The sequence below is a fragment of the Epinephelus moara genome, chromosome 8 (genome assembly GCF_006386435.1).
Source record: "Epinephelus moara isolate mb chromosome 8, YSFRI_EMoa_1.0, whole genome shotgun sequence".
NCBI classification, from domain to species: Eukaryota; Metazoa; Chordata; class Actinopteri; order Perciformes; family Serranidae; genus Epinephelus; species Epinephelus moara.
The window spans coordinates 25,073,217-25,096,724 of NC_065513.1; the positions used below are offsets into that span (position 1 = coordinate 25,073,217).

Sequence of the window (23,508 nt, forward strand, 5' to 3'; positions counted from 1 at the left end):
TCTATTTTTTTGCCTTACAACCTAGAATTTAAATGGATTTTAAATTTGATTTTATGTAAAAGACCTGCACAAAATTCTCCAAATTAACATAGTTAAATTGAATTTTATGGAAGTCTTCAATAATTCTAAAGAATACAGAGCTGAAAAGTGATGCATGCATATGTATTCACTCCCTTTGCTATGAAGCCCCATCCATTACCTTCAGAAGCCACATAATTACTTAAATAAGATCCATCTGTGGGTAATCTAAGTGCCACATGATCTCAGTATACCTGTTCTGATAGGCCCCAGAGTCAACAGCAGTGCAACACCACTAAGCAAGCAACACTATGAAGACCAAGGAGATCTCCAAATAGGTCAGAGACAAAGTTGTGGACAAGTACAGATCAAGGTTGGGTAATAAAAAAAAACATTTCAAACTTTGAACATCCCATAGAGTACCATTGAATCCATTATTAGACAATGGAAAGATTATGTCACTACAAGAGACCTGCCAAGAGAGGGCAACCCACCAAAAGTGACAGACCAAACAAGGAGGGCATTAATCAGAGAAGCAACCAAGAGGCTAAAGATAACCCTTAAGGGGCTGAGTAGCTCTACTGTGGAGATTGGAGTATCTGTCCATAGGACCACTATAAGCCACAGTACACTCCACAGAGCTGGGCTTTATGGAGGAGTGGCGAGGAAAAAGCCATTGCTTAAAGAAAATAGTAAGGCAGTGTTTGGAATTGGCCAAAAGGCATATTGGAGACTCCTCAAATATATGGAAGAAGGTACTCTGGTCAGATGAGACTCATCCAACTAAAAGAACAGGAGATTAGGTTGTATCACTGTCACCAGGTCATGGAACACAGTGTCATCCATGACAACATGTTATGAGCCCTTTTGAAAAACAGGTTTTTAAAATTTCCATTCCACTCAAATGTCAAGGCACATCAGCCCCTGTACAAGCCTGACAGTGACACCTGACGACAGCACCTTCCCTTTAACTACACTGTGAATAGTGAGCTGAGTTAAACCAGCAAAACAGCCCAAGAAAGCTCTCAGTGCAGTAACTTGCTCCAAGCTCCCCAGCTCTGTGTCGCACTCCACAATTTATTCAAGGCACAATGAAACAATGATTTGCTTTAACTTTATATAATGAGATGACTCGGGCCAAAAGATTCACACAACGTATACCTGTGAGAAACTGGCACACAAAACTGATCAAATATTTAGTCTTATTTTTAACTGAAGGGCTGTTCTCTCATATCTCGGGGCTGCAACATCTTGTCTGCCATCACTTATTAAGATGAAGGTGCCTCCGTGGTAACATTTACATAAAGTTATGTTGCTTTGTACTTTGACTTCTTTTTGTTCGGATTACACATTACACAGATAAGTGACTTTATACTGTACCTCATTATTGGAGAGCTGATACCACGGCTGTTTTCCATATGTGAAGATCTCCCAGAGAACAACTCCTAGACTCCAAACATCGCTCTCTGTGGTGAACTTTCTGTACATGATGCTTTCAGGGGGCATCCAACGGATCGGCAGCATGGTGTGACCTCCGACCTTTGAACACAACAAACACACACACACACACACACACACACACACACACACACACGCACAGAAACAAAGAGAGAGTATAAAGTCAGTATAGTGTACAGTGAATGTAAAAAAAGAATGATTTATAAAGCAGTTAAGCATCTTTGCTATCATCCCATCCTCTGACATGTACGCTCTATAACTGAGTTCTCCTCTACTTTATTTTAGTCTATTCTGCAACATCGAGCATTTGGAATTCATGGTCACGCAGCTTTTCAAATTTTTCACAAGCTTCACTCAGGAATTTCAATATATTTTAAAGTAGCGCAGTAATCATTTCACTCCTAAAAACTGCTGCCTGAGGCATCTGAACAATGCAGTGTGCGAGGTTTGATGGTATGGCAGAGTAGATTGCATCATCTCCGTGACTGTAGCACACCTCACTCCTGATCAGCGTATAATTTGATTTAACTGAAGGGTATGCTGGTGAGAAAGCACTGCTTTGTATATCCTTAAAACAGAGATGCCTTTGAGTTCACAAGAAATGCATTAATTATTTGGCCACTGATCACAATCAGAGGTAAATGTGAAAAATAAATTAGAATAAATAAACAGTGATCAGCCAACTGATAAAAAAAAGTAGTTGCAGGATTAGGTAAACAGTTGTAGGCTATAAAAAGCCAGTTTGTGAGAGTCAGTATACAGTCAGCAGTCATCCATCCATAAATAAATAAATTTACAACAATAAAAATAAATGAATAAACTTAAACTTAAATATTTTTAATCTGGACCCTATTCTCCCATGTCTTTGTGTCTAAAGCCCTGTTTCCACTGAACAGTACGGTGTGGTTCAGTATAGTTTGGTACACTTTTTTCAGTTTCCACTGTGAAAAGTTGTGGATGGTACCAATGGAACTGTTCCGTACCGTCCCCATTTTTGGTCCCCCCTCTGTTGGGGTACCTAGCACACAGATCTGGTACTTAAAGGTGGAGCTGTGAACACTGCAGTCCCTTGATTGGTCAATAGCAGACGGTCACTCTGCTCAGGGCTGAGTTGTGGCTGGTTATGAGGCTCATGTAACCTCTGTTCATACCGTGGAGAGTTTTACATATATTAGTAAACTGTAACTATCAAATGAACAGATGTTTTGTTGCCTCTTGCAGCAGCTGTAGAGTGAGGAAAAAATTCACTGGGCCGACTGCCTGCAACTTTTAAGGTGGAACGTTTACTTGTAATGTTACTCAGTGTATGAGTTGATGATGTGAATCCATCAGCACACCTTAAATTTCAATGTGATAACTCTGATCATTACTTTACTTTTTATTGTCTATTAACCCATACACTAAACCCCTGAGCTTGCCTCAGAAGGACTAAATGCACAAACCTGCTATTTTTAAATATCCCATGGAGAGAGACTCTCACTGCAGCCAGTCCTATTTTGTTTTGAAAATGTCTGCATGCAACCTCATTCTATGGACGATAAATGAAGTGCAGACTGATAAAGGAGGAAATACAGTGAGTGCTGTACAGAGCAGTGAGTGATGATAACAACCCTGCCCACATGAAAGAGTACTGTTTGTGGTGGAAATATTTGGCGGACCTAGGGTCTTGGAAGGGTTACTTTTGGTTCCAAAGGTACAATACTGAAAGTGTAGAAACGAGGCATAAGTGACTAATGAAGACAACAATTTTTTAAACTGGTACTGCATTGGGGCGCCCGCTCTACCAGGTGAGCTGATGGCCGCCCCAATGCAGTACAAAGTCAAAGGCCTTGTCCTTGCTGCAGCAACCGTGGATTCAGTTCCTTTTTTCTTAGTGTGTGTAACCAAGTCTTGCTTAAGGAGAAGTCTTGATCTGAAATCTCAGGGGCTTTCTACATTGTTAAAATCAGCTAAATATTCAGCCATGACATTAAAAATCTTAACACTAACATAGATAACACTTATCTATACTTTCTATACTCTGAACTCCTCCTGGCACTCCTCTCTCCAACTCTCTCTATTGTTTTGTCTCCCTGCAACAATTTACCTCTCCCAAGATTTCAAAATGAGGTAAAAAGGTCAAGAAAAACATTTCATTTCTCCTTAGGGTCCTTTCCGTAATATTGTCAGACACTTATAACTCTCTGAGCCTGTTGGCGGCAAAAACAAGACCTTTAAGTGGACTTAAATTGACGGTGCACAATTACCCATGGGGATTACATTGTACCGATTTTCGCCACTGCGGCTGCAGTTTTCAATACTCGACCAGTTTCAAGCATTGTTCCTCCTATTTGCCACTTAGACACAAAAACATGAGAAGATAGGATCCAGGTTGAAAACTACTTAGGTTTCCCTTTAGGTTGTAGCATCAAACAGAGTGAGTTCCAGCGATTGTCAGAAAGAATAAATCAGCAGCTAATCCCACACAGGAACTCAGAGACAGGCACTCTGAGAGACATTTGGTCATTTCATTAAGCTTTGATCTGAACTGAGCCTGTGGAGCCTGTTTGATTGTTGAATTCATTTGCTGTTTTTACTTTCCATAAACATGACAGTTCATTTCAGTTGAGGCTCTCACAGACTGCGACTGTAAGCCTAAACCAGGTTAATCTACTGGGCTGAGGTTGGAGCGTGAAAACTGTTGGATATGCCAGTGGTTGAACTTTTAACCCATAACCTGCTTTAAGTGAAAGTGAATTAAACCAAACACTGTGACTCCATTTACGCGCCTCCCCTCTCCCCCTACTTCTCCTCCGAACATGAATCTACCGACCCATCTGCACTCCATTGCTCCGCACAGATAGCACAATCCATTTTCGGAGGTTTATGCCTGTTATTAATGGCTCGGTACCCACACTCGGCCTGTTTCTTTGTTAGTCAGTGGGTTATTTAATGGAGTAATAAAATGTGTACGGTCACATAGATAGCCATCAGGTTCATGTGAACGTCTGGGGAAACATATCTGCCTCCATCTCTGCAGCTCTAACTCTTCATCACCAGGCCCTCGCTTTTCTCCCTGTAGTGCCGTGTCTCACTGCTGGTTTGTTCCTTTCTTATTTGCATCTCTGTCTGTGCCTCTGTCAAAGTCAATGTGCTTTATAGGCAGGTCATAATGAAATACAGTTTTGCCAAAGCAGTGTGGTACAAGGGTCACAGTGTTAGAATAATGATGCAGAATGCAATAAATAAAGACAACAAATAGTTTACACACTACACTGCCGACACCAAAACACACTATAAAACAGTAATTATACTACAACATGCACATTTTCATATTTGGATACTCCCTTAATCACTGTACAGATACATATAGATATAGTTCCATCAGCTATTCATTCAGCACAAATTAAAATGTGTTGCACCACACAAACTTGTACATTAGATAAGCATAATCGTGTATTTCCCATACTACTGTAAAGTGTAGAATACTGCTAACTCTGAAACATTTCTCCATCTATGCATATAGAAAGAAGAAAGTCATACATAAGCCTTCGTTAGCAGTTAGATTTAATACAACTTGTTTTGCAAGTTGTGTTGCAGCAGTTATGTTTACACTCTGTAGTTAATTGCTTCTGCTTGGCTGGCACAACAGATGTTTCATGACTGTTCTCCTCAAAAATACAACCACGCTGTACAAGCAGTTTATTACAGCCCATATTTCTGTTTATTGTTAGGCGTGACCTCTAGTGGACACAGTGATTATGACAGGAGCAAAGGAGGAAGTCAGGTGACGTAGTATACACAGTGAGAATGTCTGTATGGGTGGAAGATCTGGGTGGATGGGTGGGTCAAAATCACAGGACTTTCACCCAGGAGACCATTGTTTGTGTTTCATCCAACACATTCTCACTCTGACATTGTCACATATCGACGTTTGGTCATGGACTTTCCTTTTTCTAAACTTAAAGCTATAGTGCGTAACTTCTACAGGTCCGTAAATGTCCGTTTCACCCAAGCCACTACTAGAGGAGATGACACAATGCTGATTAAGCCGATCGGCTCCTCTAACATCTCGCTGTATTTTTCAATATATATCATTTTTTGTTTGCGTGTCGACCTGCGACATTCCCGCGCTGGCGCACAGAAAATGCTTCCTCACAACAAGAAGGGAGGGGGAGGAAGAGTGGAGAGTGTCATAGCAAGAGGTAGAGCTAGGCTGACCAAATGTCCTCTTTTGCCCGGACATGTCCACTTTTCACGTCCCGTCCGGGGCGTCCGGGGTTTTTTAAAAAACTGATGATAATGTCCGGTTTTCCGTGTGTTTGTTTGAGTGCGGCACGGGCGCATATTTCTGTCCGAACCCGAACCGAGCCCGACATTATTTAATGACCAAAGCACTGAGTTTGTGTCACACAGTTGTTACGGTTACAGGCTATTTAACAGGCCGGGCGTGCTCAGCGGAGAGGGAGACCTCTGTGTTTGAGGGGGAGGCGGGAGGTCCGAGGCTTCCAGCGAGAGGAGAGGGAGAAATAAAACAAAATAAGATAAAATAGGAAACACCTGTCTCCCTCTTTTATTTTATTTTCAGCGTTTAATCAAGGCGGAGGCGGGCGGCTGGAGGTCCGAGACTTCCAGCGAGGAGAGAGGTAGAAACAAACAGCCAAAGTGTGTCTGTGTGTGTTATGTTCAGGTGTTGTCACGTAAATAACAGTGCCCAAGCAACAAACAGGACAGACAATAGGATTTTATTTATTTTTACACTATATTTTCACTGAAAGCTGACCGAATCCGACCCAAGCCCGAATACAATTTATAGCTACATTTTTGACCAAACCCGGCCCGACCTGTTGGGTACCGTCGGGCTCGGCTCGCCACACTCTAGTGTGTGTATGTGTCCCCTATTGGGGCCTATCTGAATTTCTGTCTTTGAGAGATATTATTTTGTAATATAACTGAATTTTCTATCCATACATATCAATTTTAAATATATTAAAATGATAAGGCATCTTTGAGTAAACTGCGAGTATCATTTAAGTAGGCTATGTTGTGGCCGGCCGAGTGTCCTCTTTTTTGGATATCAAAATATGGTCACCCTAGGTAGAGCGCAGGTAGAAAGAGAAAGCAACATGGCGGAGAAGCGGCCAAGACACAGTTCAGAAGTGGATACTACCACAAAGAAAAAGCCTGGACGTTCGGCTGAAGGTCTATTAGCAAAGAGTGTTACTCTGTGTACGGTGTGTGGCGACTGGCGAGTGTTACTCTGTGTACATGGAAGTGCCGCTGGCTTATTAGTTGTAATAACGCATTATCCGCTGGGAGGCGACAGAAGTTATGCACTATAGCTTTAACAAAAGTAGTTTTTGTGCAACTGTCTATGACTATTTTGCCATGTAGGTATGACTTCTTTAGGGGCGCTGTTTAAGAGCTGCTCCCATGGATCATATTAGAGGGCAGGAACAAACAGCCTAAGTGGGCGTACAGGTTGGTGGATTTGTTGGATGTTTCCTGGCAACAGATTTTCACATTACCAAAGTCTTTACTAATGTGGACATATCTTAAAGGTATATTATGCAGGATTATTGGTTACTGTTTGTAACACACTCCAGAGACACTGAAAGCTCAGTCCATAGGGACTTGGATTGGGAGCCAGAGGATTGCCAGTTCAAGTCCCCATCTGGGCCAAACATGGAGTGTGTACTGGTAGCTGGAGAGGTGCCAGTTCACGTCCTGGGCACTGCTGAGGTGCCCTTGAGCAAGGCACCAAACCCCAACTGCTCGGGGCGGCAGTGTCTGTGGGCAGCCCCCTCAATCTGACATCTCTCCATTTAATACATGTATAGGTCCTGCTTGTGCATGTGTGTGTGTGTATTTCGGGCCTGTGCGTGTATGAGAACAGAGTGAAAAAAATTGAATTTCCCCTCTGGGATTTATAAAGTAAAGTATAAAGTATAAAGTATCCAGATTCACTTTCATTTAGTGTTTCGTATAGCTATATTTGTGTTTCTTTTAGTGCTGCTAATGGTCTGGTACGTGGTCACTTTCTTTTCACAAAGCCCCGACCTCTCCTGCCTGCCGTGGGGGTACGCGTCTATAAACATCCTGAGCACAATAAGAAAATACAGGCAGTCTCTGCAGAAAAATACAGCGCCACACACTTCTAATGTGATGATTGAGAGGAATTGCTATATTGTTATTTAGTAAGTGTTCATGGTGCAAACTGACTTAATAAATCAGAATTTAGGAAGGACTTCACAAACTTACTGATGGATTTACCAAAAGCTGTCATAAACTGAGAGTTTGAACGTTCACTTATCACCATAATTTTGCTTCATCACTAACAGGTGTAGTTCAAGTGCCAGACCCTGTTGTATTGTGGGATTGTTAGCCAAAAGCCACAGACATCACATTTTTTGTTTTATTGTGAGGATTTTTGAGGGCATCGTACAGTGCATACATTACACTCAGGGAGTGACTGACAGAAAATTAAGTGCACTACATAGTAAATAGATAGTGATTGACAGATTAATAATAATGGAAGTGATTTTGGAAACAGCCCTTGTTTATTCAGTTCTATAGATAGTTTTCTAACATTATTTATTCACTGATGGGTCTGAACCTTCTCACATACATTAGTCTTTTTGATTTATGCATGGCTGATCATTTCCCCTGATGCTCTAAAATATTAATATTGGGCTCTTGAACCGCAGGGCTACATTTCTTTTATGTTTGTTAACTGTGTGTGTGTGTGTGTGTGTGTGTGTGTGTGTGTGAGTGCAAATCTGACTGAGTGTGTACGAGAGAGAGAAGGGCAGTCTTTTCAAAAAGGCTCTAATGAGGTTGAATTGAAAGAGAAAACGGAGGAAAGAAAACAAATGAAGGAGCAGGAAGGGAAAACCTCAGATTAAATCTTCTTGTCGTTGCCATCAAATATAAAGAACATCATGTTTACAGTGGAGCAGTCTGAAGACCGAACTCTTTCATAGATTCTCACTGAAGTGGAGACAGTGCATCTCTCTCTGTCATCAGCTCTTTCTCTGTTTTCTCTTTGCTGTCAGTAGCCTCGTTGTCAGTCTTTGTCTCCTTTGCTGTCGCCCTCCCTCTCTCTTTCTCTTTCCCTCTCTCTGCCTCGTTCTCACCTTCCCTCACCGTCTCTAAGCCCGCCTGTCTGTCTCTCTCCGTCTCTGTCTTATAAATATGCATCATTTCAGCTATAGACCGCTGCCTGAGTGTTCCAGGAAAGCCTCAAAAAAGGCGGATAAATAAAGCAGAGGAGGTCTGTGGGCTCTCTGTAGTGACCTCCTGGAGGCTGCGGTATCCATGGCAACTGGACCAGTTTAAAAAAGAAAGCATTATGGGATGGGATGTGGTGTGGGAGGGGCTTATGTGACTAACTCCGCCCACTCATTGTTACACAGGAACCCTACCTTAATTGCCCTCTGTGTTGCCATGGAAACAAAAACTCTTTCCAAGAATGCTGCTGCTTTTTGTGTGTGTGTGTGTGTGTGTGTGTGTGTGTGTGTGTGTGTGTGTGTGTGTGTGTGCGTGCGTGTGCGTGCGTGTGCGTGCGTGTGCATGTGTTGGTTTTATTTTTTTTTTCCCTGGAGAAAAGAGCTTGTTCTCCTGGCCAGGCCCAGATACAGGAAAATGGTTGACGTATGGGTTTACACAACAAGCTGTTGTTTATTTTAGTGCTGCAGCTCATGTCAAAAGATTGAATGAATGAATGAAGTCCAGAAAAAAAAATGTTTTTGTGTCTGACTGACGAATTGGAACAGTTTTTCAAACTGGTCCAGTTTTGAGAGACAGTGCTGCATCAGACAGCCGTTAAAACAGGCTGCAATATAACCACCTGAGGCATGTTTGCACCGTCAGTTTACGTCCACTTAAAGTGCTTGTTTTTGCCGATGACAGACTCAGACTGTTATTTTAAAAGTGTCTGACAACATTGTAAAAAGGATCCCTACAGAGACGGACCTTTTTGTTAAAGAGTAAGATCCTTTTTGTTTAACCAGAAACAGCCCCGAAGTAAGGGGCTCCATTCAAACCAGACTCCATTAAAATAAACAATAATTTTAGCATGTATAGAGCTGGCATATTGTCACATCTAACTGGGTGAATTAAGGGTATATGTCAATCAAACCTGAGTTGGTAATTGTTGGAACAGTGGTCAGACTAACAAAGACAGCTTTTGTTAGTTACATTTTGTCTATGTGGACTTTAAATGAAGTCTGTTCAATAATAATAAAATTATTACTTAATTAAATGGAGTCTGGGTTTGGTTTGCAATCTCAGGGCTGCCCCGAGTTAAATAAAAAATTCTCTTGCTCAATACTGGACCAGTTTAAAAATTGTTGTTCCCATTCGTCAAACAAAAACACATGGAAAACTAGGATTCAGGCTGAAAAATACCAAAATTACCCTTTTAATTGTCAAGTTAAAGCAATATGAAGTCTTACAGTAGCTGCTGGACTCAGTTCTGTGGTTTGCTTAAATTATTTGTTTTTAATCATGTTCTGTTTTCAAAATGTCTGTTTTCTGAGGTTTTAGAGTCACTAAAGGCGGGTGTAACAGTTTAGATTTTTTATTCACAGTATGCTAGATGCAAGTGATAGTAGGTGATAATGTTATATTGGAGGTTTCGATGACAGCAGCTCTGGAAATAATGACGTACCTGAGGCCGCTGGTGATAAGCCATTTGCTTCCACGCCATTTAAGAATCAGATCTTTCATAACAGAACTGGAGCATGAGAATGACGGCATGAGCTTTGCATGGGACAACGGTCAAGATACTGTCTAGGTAGTTTTCTCAGATAAGTTGGGATTGATGAGGGAATGTTATTGTTACCTTAACTACCTCGACCTTACCGCTTTAAATTAGCATGTAGTTTTCCTGACTGAATTTCTAACTTGGGTGGCCAGAAAATCTCTCAAGCGTTGCACTTTCCTGAAACACCTCGGCTTAAGATTTTTCTGTCAAATTTTATATACATTTTTGGTAGGTTTATGTGTGTCATTATGCGACTTCGATATGTGGTTTCTGGTTTTGCGTTTATCCTCCATCTGATAGATTTTAATGCGTCGACAGTATCATATTTATGTTGGTCTGTATTTTAGACATAGAGGCAGCAGTGTTTTGTCTGTGCACATGCACGCTCACTCCTGCACAGATAACTGCTCCACTATGGCTCCTCCAGGTGCTCCATTAAGAAGCTGTTTGTCTGTGCTGGTCGGGACCCAGAGACGGGTAGTAAAAAAAAAACAACACCAGCCAAATTACTCTGCAGAGATTGTTTAGCTCGGCTTTGTTACCAGTGTTTTTCTACAGTCTGTGTCAGCAGCGTAAAACAGTCGGCCTCCAACGTTAAAACCCAAGCAGACATTTAATTTTCTTTCATCCTACACATTTGGGCATGAAATCAGTTTAGGGGAGAAAAGGAATGAATTCCTCCCCAACTCCTGCTGCGAAGAATCCGTCCTCACACACACACACACACACACACATGCACACACAGAGGCAGCATGGAGAGGCTCAAGGTTTGAATCGAGGCATCCTGTCTGTCTTCTAAAGCGCGTGTCAGGTTCATTGTGTAACGGGGGATTCAATGACGTCACCACAGCCCCTTCAGTCCAACGCCTCTGCTTCTATTTCCCTACACACACACCACACACACACGCACACATGCACACACATGCACACTCACCAGCACTGGGGGGGGCTCCAATTCCTCTATGACTCATCTTTGCTCCTGTCTGACGCAAGACCATGACTGGGTCTCTACACTACCCACCCTAACATCACACACACACACACACACACACACACACACCTCTCTGTCTTTCCTGGATGCTGAAATATGGCTGGATCACTGTGTTTTACCTCCCACCATGCTGTACCTCTCTTCTGCTTTGCTGTTTCCCCCTGTCTGTCTACCTTTCTGTCCTTTTCTGACATTTCTTGCTGTTTCCCCGTCTCTGATATCCTGTTCTGTGGATGTCTAAAGCTGCAGTATGTGTTGTTATTGAATATCCTGTACTCTGTATACAGGATGCTTTGCCCGCAGACCTCTCCTCTCCTCTCCCACCTCAGCATGTGTATGTTGCTTTATAGCTCTATTACTGCCTTTTCTGCCTTTGTGTATTTATTTATGTCTTGTTTTCTCCCTCCCTGGCCTCCCACCCTTTTTCCTCTCTCCCCTCTCTCTCTTTTTTTCTCCAGCTCTTTCTCTCCTTTCATCTCTTTGCCACCCTCCCTCCCGCCTCCGTCTCCCACACTTCCATCCCTCTCCTTCTCCCCCTCTCTTTCTCTAGTACTGCCTCGGCATACTAAACAGAAGTTCTCTGATTACTTTTCTTCCTGAGAAACGTTGGATACAACTCCGAGGCTCACCGCCACTGCCTTCACACGTTGCCATGACTACAGCCTCGGCGCTTAGCTTTATTGAGGAGGGGTGAAAGGAAGGAGGAGGAGGAGGAGGAGGAGGGGGGTGGCTGTGTGTCGTCACACAGAGATAGTACAAAAGAAACCCACACAGGAGAGACCTTAATCTTTTTTTTACATCTTTAATTTGATGCCACACACAACTAGTTATTTCAAATTTAATCTCAACGGTGTTCAGAAAGAGACTAATGAAAAGTCAATTTTCCTTGTGCTTAGAATACAGATTGATTGTGGCCATGTGGGTCTTGTATTTTTGACCTTTTCAACACTGTGGCTGAGCTGTGCAACCCAGAATAAACGTTTGCTTTGTACGTTTCTGCAAACCACGGATATGATACATTTGTACATTATGTTTTTTTATGTTTCAACACTGCTGTGGTTAACATGTGGTTATGTACTTACACAAAAACCACTTGGTTATGGTCAGGAAACGATCATGTTTTGGCTTATAATACCACTTTTTGGTGGCACAATCACAGCTGGGAATACCGCACGTTTCAGTAAAAGCAACTGTTTTTATTGTTTCGTGCTTTGTGGTCTCAAGCAGTGGTCTGCAGCTTGGCAGCCGTCTCGCTTAGGTATCACGCCAACCAACATCCCCTCCACCTCCAGATGACAGCCCATATACATGCAGTCTGAACTTCATCACTTTAGAAACATTGATATGATACATATGAGACATACAAATGTAACGTATCCATGGTCTGCAGAAATGTACAATGCCAACGTTTTCTCTTCGCGACTGAGCTCATTCATTCATTTTCCATAACCGTTTATCCTATTGGGGGTCCCAGCTGACATTGGCCGAGAGGCGGGGTACACCCTGGACAGGCCGCCAGACTATCACAGGGCTGACACATAGAGATAGGCAACCATTCATGCTCACATTCACACCTACGGCAACATAGACGTGCATGTCTTTGGACTGTGGGAGGAAGCTGGAGTACCCAGAAAAACCCCACACTCACACGGGGACAACATGCAAACTCCACACAGAAGGGCTCCCCCACCCCAAGTTCGAACCAGGAACCCTCTTGCTGTGAGGCGACAATGCTAACCACTGCACCACCGTGCCACCTCTTACTCTTTATAAGAAATAGGGATACATATACCGGGAATTTTCTAATGAAGCAAAGTGTATGGTGCTTCAGGAAGACTATCTTTATGCTTCATCCACTCACAGTTCCTCTGTCTCATCCCCCCTTCCAATCAGCTGATTATGAGTGCTTACTCTTCCAGTTAAACAGTTAAACCAATCAAATTTTGCAACAGTCACTATCAGCCAGTGATGTCACTGCTGTCAATCTTTAAATCTGTTCTCCTCCCTGCTGCTGTCAGTTGTCATTTTAGGCAGAATCGTCACACCATCCTCCACTCCAATCACCTCCAGTCATCATATCCAGCGCCCAGGTCGAGCTCATCAAAAGCCCACTCCTCATCACATCCAGATCCTCAGCACACTCTTCATTTTATAACTATCACCACTCTTGAAATATATGACATCACGAAGTGGTACAAATGCCAACGACTATTCACATTAATCATCATCTCTCCTGATTGAAGTATTTGAAATCCATTTTCATGTGTATGCATCATAATTTCTACTGAACTATAATTTGAATACACTCGTAACTGTGTTAGATACAGTAAAAAAAAAAGATGAATCTATATGCAAGCTACAACCTAAAATCTGCTTTCCTAACAAACTAAAAATATTTTTTTTCTATTTTTTTTTTTTTTTAACTACACTGGGCCTTTTTATACTAATTATGGCAACAAATAAAACATGCTTTAGAATCAAAAATAAAATGCATCAACAAATGCCATTACTGACTAATACATCCATCAAATAACCTGCAGGTCACAGTTACCTCTCTGAATGTTATTGTTAAGGTTATACTCTTTCTCTCATTCTCCCTCCTCCGACTTCACTGTCACTGTCACTCATGTCACTCTGTCACAGTGGACGGCAGTAAGGGCAGGAAAAATGGACAGTCACTATCAATCAATCAGTACGATTTATTAGATTTGGGCCTTTTGGAAAGGTGACAGATTGCTGTATACAAGGGGGGAAAACACACACTTCCCAGCTGTCTCTTGTACCCCTGAGTTATCTTGACACTCACAGTGGAGCTGCTAAACGCCCCTGCAACACACACATGCACATACTCATACACAAAATGTGCACCCACGTAAGTTTTTTTTTAATAATGGCAGCTAAATTTGATCTCCATGTCCTTTTTGCAGAGTAGTCCTTTTACACCACCCCTGAGATGTGTGTGTTTTATATCCTGCTGACCTGCAGTGTGAACAGATCTGTATGCATGTTTTGTGGGAACCTGTAGTCTGCATTATACTGTATTGTATCCATAGATGCACATTATATCAAGCTCAAAATATCAGTCTTATAATGCCATGGTTCAGTTTGATCAGCACAAGTATAACAAAAAATATGTTTTTATGTTTAAATCCAACTAACCAGACAATGTGCAGTTTGTAAATACTCCCATGTTTGTTTCATGATATGACATTTTAGAAATTTGAGATGTTATATACATTTTCTCAAAGGAGATACAACAGATTTTGCAGTGCTTATTTCACTGTCACAACAGCAGATTTAATTTGTGTCTTAAAACTGCCTCCAGGTTCAAATGTATTATTTCATCTGCAAAGAAAATAGGATACACACATCACAGAGGTATTGTCACTGAAAATATAATTATCCTTAATATCCTTTGTTATGTTATATCCTAGAGTTCATTTGCAGTTCATAAAAAATGTGTGCTGAAATAACAGCAACAATATCATGTGCAATATTATTCTTCAATATCATGTTCACTTGTCAGTGTAGTGCAATATCATTTTCTCAGTCACGTGCAATACTACTTCTCATTATTATATCATATTCAATATAACATCGATTATCAGGAACAGTCTGTTTTTTTCCACCATTTTAGCTCATTTTTAGTATCTCTAGCACTTATCGTACTCCTATTGTTTCTCTATTAGGCACTGGTTTTTGCTTCTGCTCCTTGAAAACACTTCTATCTTGTATATTTATATATTTTTAGATATTTAATACTCTTTTGTTCTAAAACTGGGCCCACTGGAACCCACTGGTTGTCTGGTTGGTACTGGTTGTGGTTACTGTACTTTGAAGCATTCTCTGGCACAAGAAGAAGTAAAGTTCTATTAAATTGAATTGATTGAACTGAATATCATTACCTTGTCATTGATGGGTTGTTCAAAAAACATCACAGGTGTCTTTTGGGGAGTTTCTGATGTTTTCTTTCTGTCTTTTTAATTGTAATAAATAGTTTTCATTGGAGAGATGTACTGAAATATGCTCTTGTCATGCAGCTATTTAGTTGGCAGGCCTCTGGTGAACAACAGACTCCCAAATTTAAAATGAACACCTGCCTAATAAAGAAATAGTGAATAAATTATATCGGAACAAAAAGACTTACAGCTGGTGTATATCAGCCCTCAGTGGCAGCAAATGCTGCAGTAATTATCCAAACAATTATTTTACACACAGTATGACCTAACAAAGCATGCTACATATCCTCCCTCCCTACATACAGTTGGGTAAGCTACATATTGATTTCACTGCACTACACAGTAAGCGTCTTACTGTATCTCCGCCAGAGTCCGTCAGTCATGCCCATGCAGGGGAGGAGCAGAGAGGGACCCATGCAGCAGGGAAGAGGCAGGCTAAAAGAAGGGCCAGAAAAGATATCGACACATACACCTACCCTGTAGTAGTCAGTGCTGTAGACATCTCTGGACATGCCAAAGTCTCCGATCTTTACCAGCAGATTCTCGCCCACCAGGCAGTTCCTGTCAGAAAACAAACAGTACCAAACAAAACTAAGTGCGGAGCAATTTTAGCAAGATGTTGAGTGTGTGAGCAGTGTTTGGAAGGTTACTTTAAAAATGTAATATATTACAGATCAAGCATTCTCGGAACCCATCGGCTGTATTCAGCGTCTGACTTCCAGCAGACGGCGATACAGCCTCTGGGGGCAGACCCCCGATTTTTTGGCATTCCGGTTTGATTTGGGTGGAGGACGCGAATTTCCGTTTCCGACTTCCGTAAGTAAATATGCTGAACCATTGCAATGGATTCAGAGTTTGCAGTGACGCCACTTATGTTCCGCCTCATTAGTTCACCGCACGGACCGTTTAACCTGGCAACAACTGCAGCTGGCTCAAACGTGATTGGTCAATATCACACAGACTACAAACAGCCTACAACCGGAAACCAGGGCTCTTCCGCTCTTCTTCCGGAGGCAAGATCTCCGGGGTTTGCCTACAGACTCTACATTCACTGAATGTAGAGTCTGTATAGAGACTACAGATTAAGTTACCCTGTGAAAAATGTAATAAGTAGGCCTAATATACTTTACTTTTCTAACAAGTATTTTAAACTGGGCAATAAACCTGAAAAATGTCAGAAATAGTCTGTGCCAAAAGAAGGCATTCCTGCATGGCAAAAAGATGCAAAGCAACAGGATGAATATTTTATTTTACGTATAAACTTTTGCACGTAGGACATGCTCCTGGATCAACATCCCAAACATGTTTCAGGACCAACAACCAATCACAGCCCTCTGACATCATCAGTGTCTAGTATTCCAAATTGAAGTTAGTACAATTTAACAAAATCCTCAGTGACATTGAACCAAAACCTTATAAGCTACTGCAGGGTTAGCGAATTAGCTTGCTAACGAGGTAGGTAGTGCTAACGAATAAGCTTTCCAATAGGTTGAAATATTGTTCACTAACATTAAGAATAAGGATAATGTCATTTTTCAGTTGCAAAAACCTGCGATGGAGACATGGAAAATCATCACCATGTTGACTCTGGATAAATGTTTATATTTATGCAGGACCATCATCAACATGTTGATCCTGGATAATTTGTTGAAAATGTTGATCATGACCATCACTGTCATGACGATCCTGAAAAGAATCGCTGATGACCATCACTGCTATGTTGATATTGACATGAATAAATGATCACAAATCAGCATGATGACAATGATGATGGGCCCGGATAAATCTAACCAAATCTATTCTGGATTGACATGGAAAAAAGGAGGGAAAACATGTTGACTGCAGGAATTTGTAACTGAAAAATGCTATTAACCTCACTCTTTATTAGTGAACAATATTCTAGCCTATTGGCAAGCTTACTTGTTAGCATAGCCTACCTAGTTAGCAAGATAGCTCACTAATATTCTATTGGCATACTTATTCATTAGCATAGCCAACCTATTTGACAAGCTAATTCACTTACATTCTACCCTATGAGCAAGCTTACTTGTTAGCATAGCCTACCCAGCTGGCAAGCTAGTTTGCTAATATTCTCATCTATTGGCAAGCTTAGTCATTAGCATAGCCAACCTACTTTGCAAGCTAACTCACTAACATTATACCCTATTAGCAAGCTTAACTGCTAGCATAGCCTACTTAATTGGCAAGCTAGCTCGCTAATATTCTCGTGTATTGGGACGTTTACTCATTAGCATAGCCAACCTACTTTGCAAGCTAACTCACTAACATTATACCATATTAGCAAGCTTAACTGTTAGCATAGCCTACCTAATCAGCAGTTAACTTGCGTACCTTACAAAGTTTTTGTTCAATTGTACTAACTTCAATTTAGAAAACTAGCATAGCTCTGAAGAAGCACAAAGAAATACTGAAAGAAGCACAGGAGCAGCACACTGATGATATAAGAGGGCTGTGATTGGTTAATCCAAGAGCGGGTCCTACTGAAAGGACTATATTCTGATGTAACCCCTTTATAATCAGCGACCGTTTGATTAGTAATTGTAATGTAAATTTACATTTTTTTCTCATTTACTGTAGCTTATTAGTTTAGATGTCAGTTAATATTTCAGTAGTAATAGTAATGGTTTATCTCAGGTTAACAGAGTTTCACATGTTTTTGTTATGATTTTGTTTCATTACATGAGAATCATTCACTCACTGTGGAACTCAATCAATCATAGATCATAGATATCTGTTGTTTTACAGAATATCCACTGTAGTGCTTTCTCTACTGGCCACACTGGCTCTCTGCCATGTACTGATTGATGGGACTGGATTGGACTGTGCACCCATAAATTATGTCCTAATGAGTGAATTTACAGAAACCTCAAGGCAACCTATTACATTTGCAAAAATGGCCCCAAAAAAAGTGTGTTTTAACTTTGTCATTATGAGGTATTCCATAATGTAGAAGGGTCTGAATAAATTTCCCTGTATAATGAGGCGTTCACTAAAGTGGAAACAGACAACTTTTCAACTCCGCCCTTTAGCATTTCCAAGTGGTATTATTGTTGGCGTCGCTGTCGCAAAGAAAAAACGGATCGCCTTCTGTTTTCCTCAGAGCCTAGCAACTACCAGCAACACAGGACTCACTGCATTTTGTTTTACACTGTTAGTTTGGTTGTTCTACCATCCACCACTTTCATGACTAGGGATAGTAACTGCAAATAACTTACAGCGATACAAAAGCACTATCCTATTTCTGTTTTGGTTGCACAGTGGTTGACGCACTTCCTTTGTGCTGTAAATCTTCATTTGCGTGGGAGATCGAACCAGGTGGCAGACAGACTTGCAAAGTGAAAGTGAGGCTTCTTGGGAACCAATCGAATCTCTGGTGGTTTCATTATTCTATAACCATAACATTGTGTAATCAACTTTTACTTTATAATGATAAGTTAAAACAAAAAATCTTGGCTATTTCCAATTTAAGGCAATACAAGTAAAGACAGAGTGAAGTAACAGAAAAAGTGACAAACCTGGTGGCCAGATCACGGTGCACAAAGTGCTGTGATGCCAGGTAGAACATGCCAGATGCTATCTGCTGGGCGATGTGCAGCATCTGTGACTGGGTCAGCTCCACAGGTCTGGTTGTCTGGCCCTCTGCCATCAGAACTGCGTCAGGACCGTGAGCCCTGCGAGGAAACAGGTGGAGGGTTGTCACGTAAGCCTGGTTATTGTTTGTTGGAGTCATTTGTGTTTTCTGAGCAGCCTTGTATCAACTATACTACATCTGCCCCTCTCACAGAAAGCATTTAGAAAATGGAGCTGGATTTCTTTAAAACAGCAGGAGAATATTCTACTTCACAGTCTTTGTGTAACAATGCTTCTGTTTTCAACATTTTTTAGAGAAATGCAAAATCTTCACTATAACTGTAGCTGCCATTTTGATAACATTTTGATGTAATGAAGGAAAAGATTCATGCCTGAGGAACTTGTTGAGGTCACCATGTTTCATGTACTCAAACACCATGATGAGAGGGTCACTCTCCACGCAGACTCCATAGAAAGTGACAATGTGTTGGTGCTGGAGGTTGGTCAGCAGCTCAGCCTCACGGTGGAAATCCTTCCTGGCATTTTCACTGGCCTCTTTGAGCGTCTGCACGCACAGAGACACACACAGAAGTGACATTTTAATACACTGACAAATGAAAAACTCACACATTATGCCACGTACACTATTGGCAATTAGTCATCTTCACAGTGCACCCAGTCTGCTCCAATTTATTTGGCTGATGTCCACGAGGAAAGAAAAAAAGCGAGTGTCTTGCCTTGTAAAAGTGAGTTACAGCAACTCGGCACACACAGTGTGAAATTACTGGCACTGAGCAAAGACTGATACAATGGCAGAGCAGGAACAAATTTTATATTAATGTAAGCCATTACAAAGTACAACACTGTTTACATTCATTATATTCCCTGGTTCCCTCTGAAACTAATCTTTTTCTTCCTTCCATGAATCAGGAAATCTGTCAGGGAGGTTGTGTAATGCAAGCATCTGTGACAGAGACAGAAAAAGATTGTGTCCGTGTGTGTGTGTGTGTGTGTGTGTGTGTATGAAAGAGAGGGAGGGAGGGAGTTGCAGGAAATGAAAGTGATACAGGGTCTGTATTCATGTCACATCAAAAGAAGAAATATATAGAAAATTCCTCTTGTCCTACATGAATAATTGATTGTCTTCCTACAGTATATGACATGGATATACGTTCGCTTTCCACCTTGTGTGTGTGACTGTCTGTCTGTGTACTAACACAGCAGCTCAAAGCTCCTATTACAAATGTAGGTTTAAAGGACAAAAAGGAGTCACTTAAGAAAGCTCGGGAAGAAGGAAATGACCCGCGACCTTTCAGCTTTAACGCTGAGATACTAGAAAATGAGACGGACTGTAACTCCACCCACCCACATATTCAACCAGTCATATATCATGATCAAAGACTCAGTCCTGTACATTACAGGCTGTAATATGATACTACATGATGATCATATGGTGAATTAATACAGTATGGATACTGTATAAAAGCATGAGCTCCAATCTCAGTTTGAAATGTGATATCAGGCATGTATGGGAAATCTGGATTGTCTGACTGGGTTGACTTCTCTCTTGATGAGTTCCCACATGGTGAGAGTGATAGCCCATGTTAATAGATGTGTTGTTTGGATTCTTAAAAAGCTAGAGAACCCTTGTTATAAAAGCAATGATACCACCTTTAGGTTTAAAAATTGTAATTAATGGCTTTATTAATGGTCAATAAATCATTTACTGATGCTGTATCCTTTAGTTAAAAGCCATCTTTGTTTAGTATTAATAATATTTATAACATCTTTGTTTAGTATTAATAATATTAATAACATCTTTGTTTAGTATTAATAACAATGCTGTTGTCAATGTTGGCGATCCATTCATGAAAAAAATAGATGAGTTTTTTACTTTTCATGAGGCTGGCAAATCTGTAGTTATGAGTCATTCCATGAAACCAGTACAGTTTGGACTTTGACATTTTAAGATTTCTTACTGAAATGTATTAATTTTCTGAACACTGCACAACATTACCAACATATTTAACTTCTGGATAATCATATTTTCACACCTTGGGCATTAAATCTTGACACTAATAAGTAGGTCAAATGAGGCATCTTCTTGATATACACATTTGCAGATTCCACACGCACACAGATTGAGATACAGTTACACAACTCTCCACGCAAACTTGTAATAATTTTGCAACAAAAATGGCCCCTAGCTTGATGAACTAAAAAGCTATAAAGACAAAGGAAGTGTCTGGTCTCACTCCGAAGTCGTTGAAATCCGACGCTCGGGCAGTGACTTGTGGCATCAGAAACCAACAAAAAAGGTGTCCTTTAACATTGGCTTGATACGTGGCCGGTTGCTGTTATAGTTTAACGGCGCCTGGCAGCCTCAGGGGGAAACGTGGTGGGACAACGACGAAAGTTAAGGCCGCGAAAGTCCGAATGGGGCAAGCAGGAGGGGTGGTGGATGGGTCCAACAAACACCGACTTTCACCCAGTGGTGTTCACGTCCCGTGAGATTCTAAAGCGAAACACTGTTCATTTTTCCTAAATCTAACCTTCCTTTTGTTGCCTAAACCCAGCCATATATGTATGTTGGTGAAGGAAAAAAAGTAAATTCGCGGTGTTGTACCAACGTAGTGTGAGACTGCATGTAAATGTTAAATTTCATGTGAAAACAGAAGTTATTTTTTGAAGAAGAGAACTTGACACAGTGTCCCAGAACGTCAACAACCAACGCACCCAGGGTACCTTGCGTGTTGTATGTGGACGTGGAAAGTCCATGACCAAAAAGTCAATATGTGATGAGGTCGGAGTGAGAATGTGTTGGAAAGAGGGAAAAACACCATCCACAACCTGGCAACCCACACTTGGTGCTTATAATTGTTTCCAACTTATCTGTGAAGCATTATTAAATGACCTGTAAACTATTAATTAAGCCATTTGCAACTTATAAACCTTTACAAGGAGTGACTTATCAAAATAAGTCAAGCATAGGCTACTAAATAATAAATGTTAAATGGGCCAGCACTTGTATAGTGCCTTTCCAGTATTCTGACCTCTCAAAGTGCTCTTTGCACGACAAGTCACACCCACACACAAAGCTACCTTACATGGTGCCATGTGCTGCTCAGTTTTTAGCACACTCACACACCAGTGGAACAACCATCAGGGGCAATTTGGGGTTCAGTATCTTGCTCAAGGATACTTTGACATGCAGACTGGAGGAACCGGAGATTGAACTGATGATCTCCTGATTATTGGACAATCCGCTCTCCCCCCTGAGCCACAGCCACCTATAAACAGCATTATTTACGTCTGACTGATAATGGTCTGCACAACTCATACTGCACTGTATGTGGCATACACTGTGCTCCTGGCACGAGACAATCTCTGATCCAAAATCTAATTAAAGAAAAACAAAATACTTTCTTTCCTGGCAAACACTTGCTCTCAGTCTGCCAACTAAAACGGTCAGTGTATCAAGTGACCGCTGTAAAAAAAATATTGAGCAAACCATATTAATGCTGAATTCATAATCATCTACCTATGAAGTACCACGCTCTGAGTCTCCAAACTCAATACTGCCTTAAATTCCCAGGCTAAAAGCCATAATATTGCACTGTTAGTCATCAGGTCTGCGCACACTCAGGTCCCTGGACAAATAAAAAGTAATCAACAGCCTCCATCCCGGGAATGTAGTGATACACATTTACATGTGTGAAGGAAACATTATTGGAAGTGCTACGTGCTCATGATTGATGGCATGCAGGAGTGGAAGCGTGTATGTATAGGCGCGTGCATATTTCTATGTGTATCTGCACGTGTTAAAGTGTGCCTGTGATCGATGGCACCTCAGTGTATGATATACAGGAACAGTAAAACTGGCTTCTGTATTATGGCTGACTGGCTGATTGATAGCCGACTCTAAAACCAGGACCATTAAGCTCTATTAGCAAGCGCAGGTTATTGTAATGTGGTGTACATGTTTCTGTAATGTAACATGCATGACAGAGTGCAACATGAGTACAGTATGCACATGAGGAACAGTGTACTTATGAGGGGAGGGTGAAGGCTTTGATGATGATTAAATGCACCAACACATCTTTGAGCTGCTTTGCCTACATACATATTTCTACTGAAATGTTGCACAAATCTTAAAGTGAACTTTCAGAAAGTCTGCGACAGAAAACACAAATCATCGTGCAGCAAGATTTTTTAATCAAAGTGCCAATAAGAACTGCTATATTTCAGTTTCCTGTACTAACTATACTAAAGCCTCTCTCTCACTGCACAAAAAACCCACTTACACCCACCAACATCTGGCTCTTGTATTTAATGGGAAAGGTTACAATCAGCATTCACTCCCAGGACAAATGACTCTGCAGTAGTTACAGGTATTTATCAACTCCAGTTCTGATTGGCTCCAATTGATAGTGATGGAAATATGGCACTCAGGTGGATGCGTTATTTTTTCCAGCATGATGCAATGACGCACCACCACAAAATACCATCAATCCAAGCAGCGCTCCAACATCGTTCAAAATTAGTCAGCACAGATTGAAAGAGTACCTGATTAAGTAGCAGATATAAAAAGAAGTAACTACCGTAACAATTTACATTTACTTTGACTGTTTATAAGAGACATGTATGACTGTAGCCACGATCCATGTAAAGCCTACACAACAAGCCCTTACAAACTGCACCCACCATCAGTACAAGACAAAGCCACCAACTCAGCGGTTATTTAA

The 23,508-nt window shown here is 41.1% G+C and overlaps 1 protein-coding gene across 3 annotated transcripts in view; it reads right to left on the reverse strand.

The window, feature by feature from the left end:
- ntrk2a (neurotrophic tyrosine kinase, receptor, type 2a) overlaps nt 1–23,508 on the reverse strand; it is a 135,905-nt gene that overhangs the window by 7,263 nt on the left and 105,134 nt on the right. For 2 of the 3 annotated variants that reach the window (XM_050050850.1, XM_050050852.1), the window contains 4 exons: nt 19,156–19,328; nt 18,709–18,864; nt 15,643–15,733; nt 1,399–1,557 (listed from right to left, as the gene is read on the reverse strand). In XM_050050850.1, the coding sequence (XP_049906807.1) occupies nt 1,399–1,557; nt 15,643–15,733; nt 18,709–18,864; nt 19,156–19,328 (579 nt within the window). The remainder of the gene's footprint in view (nt 1–1,398; nt 1,558–15,642; nt 15,734–18,708; nt 18,865–19,155; nt 19,329–23,508) is intronic. The other variant, XM_050050851.1, reaches the window with a different exon arrangement.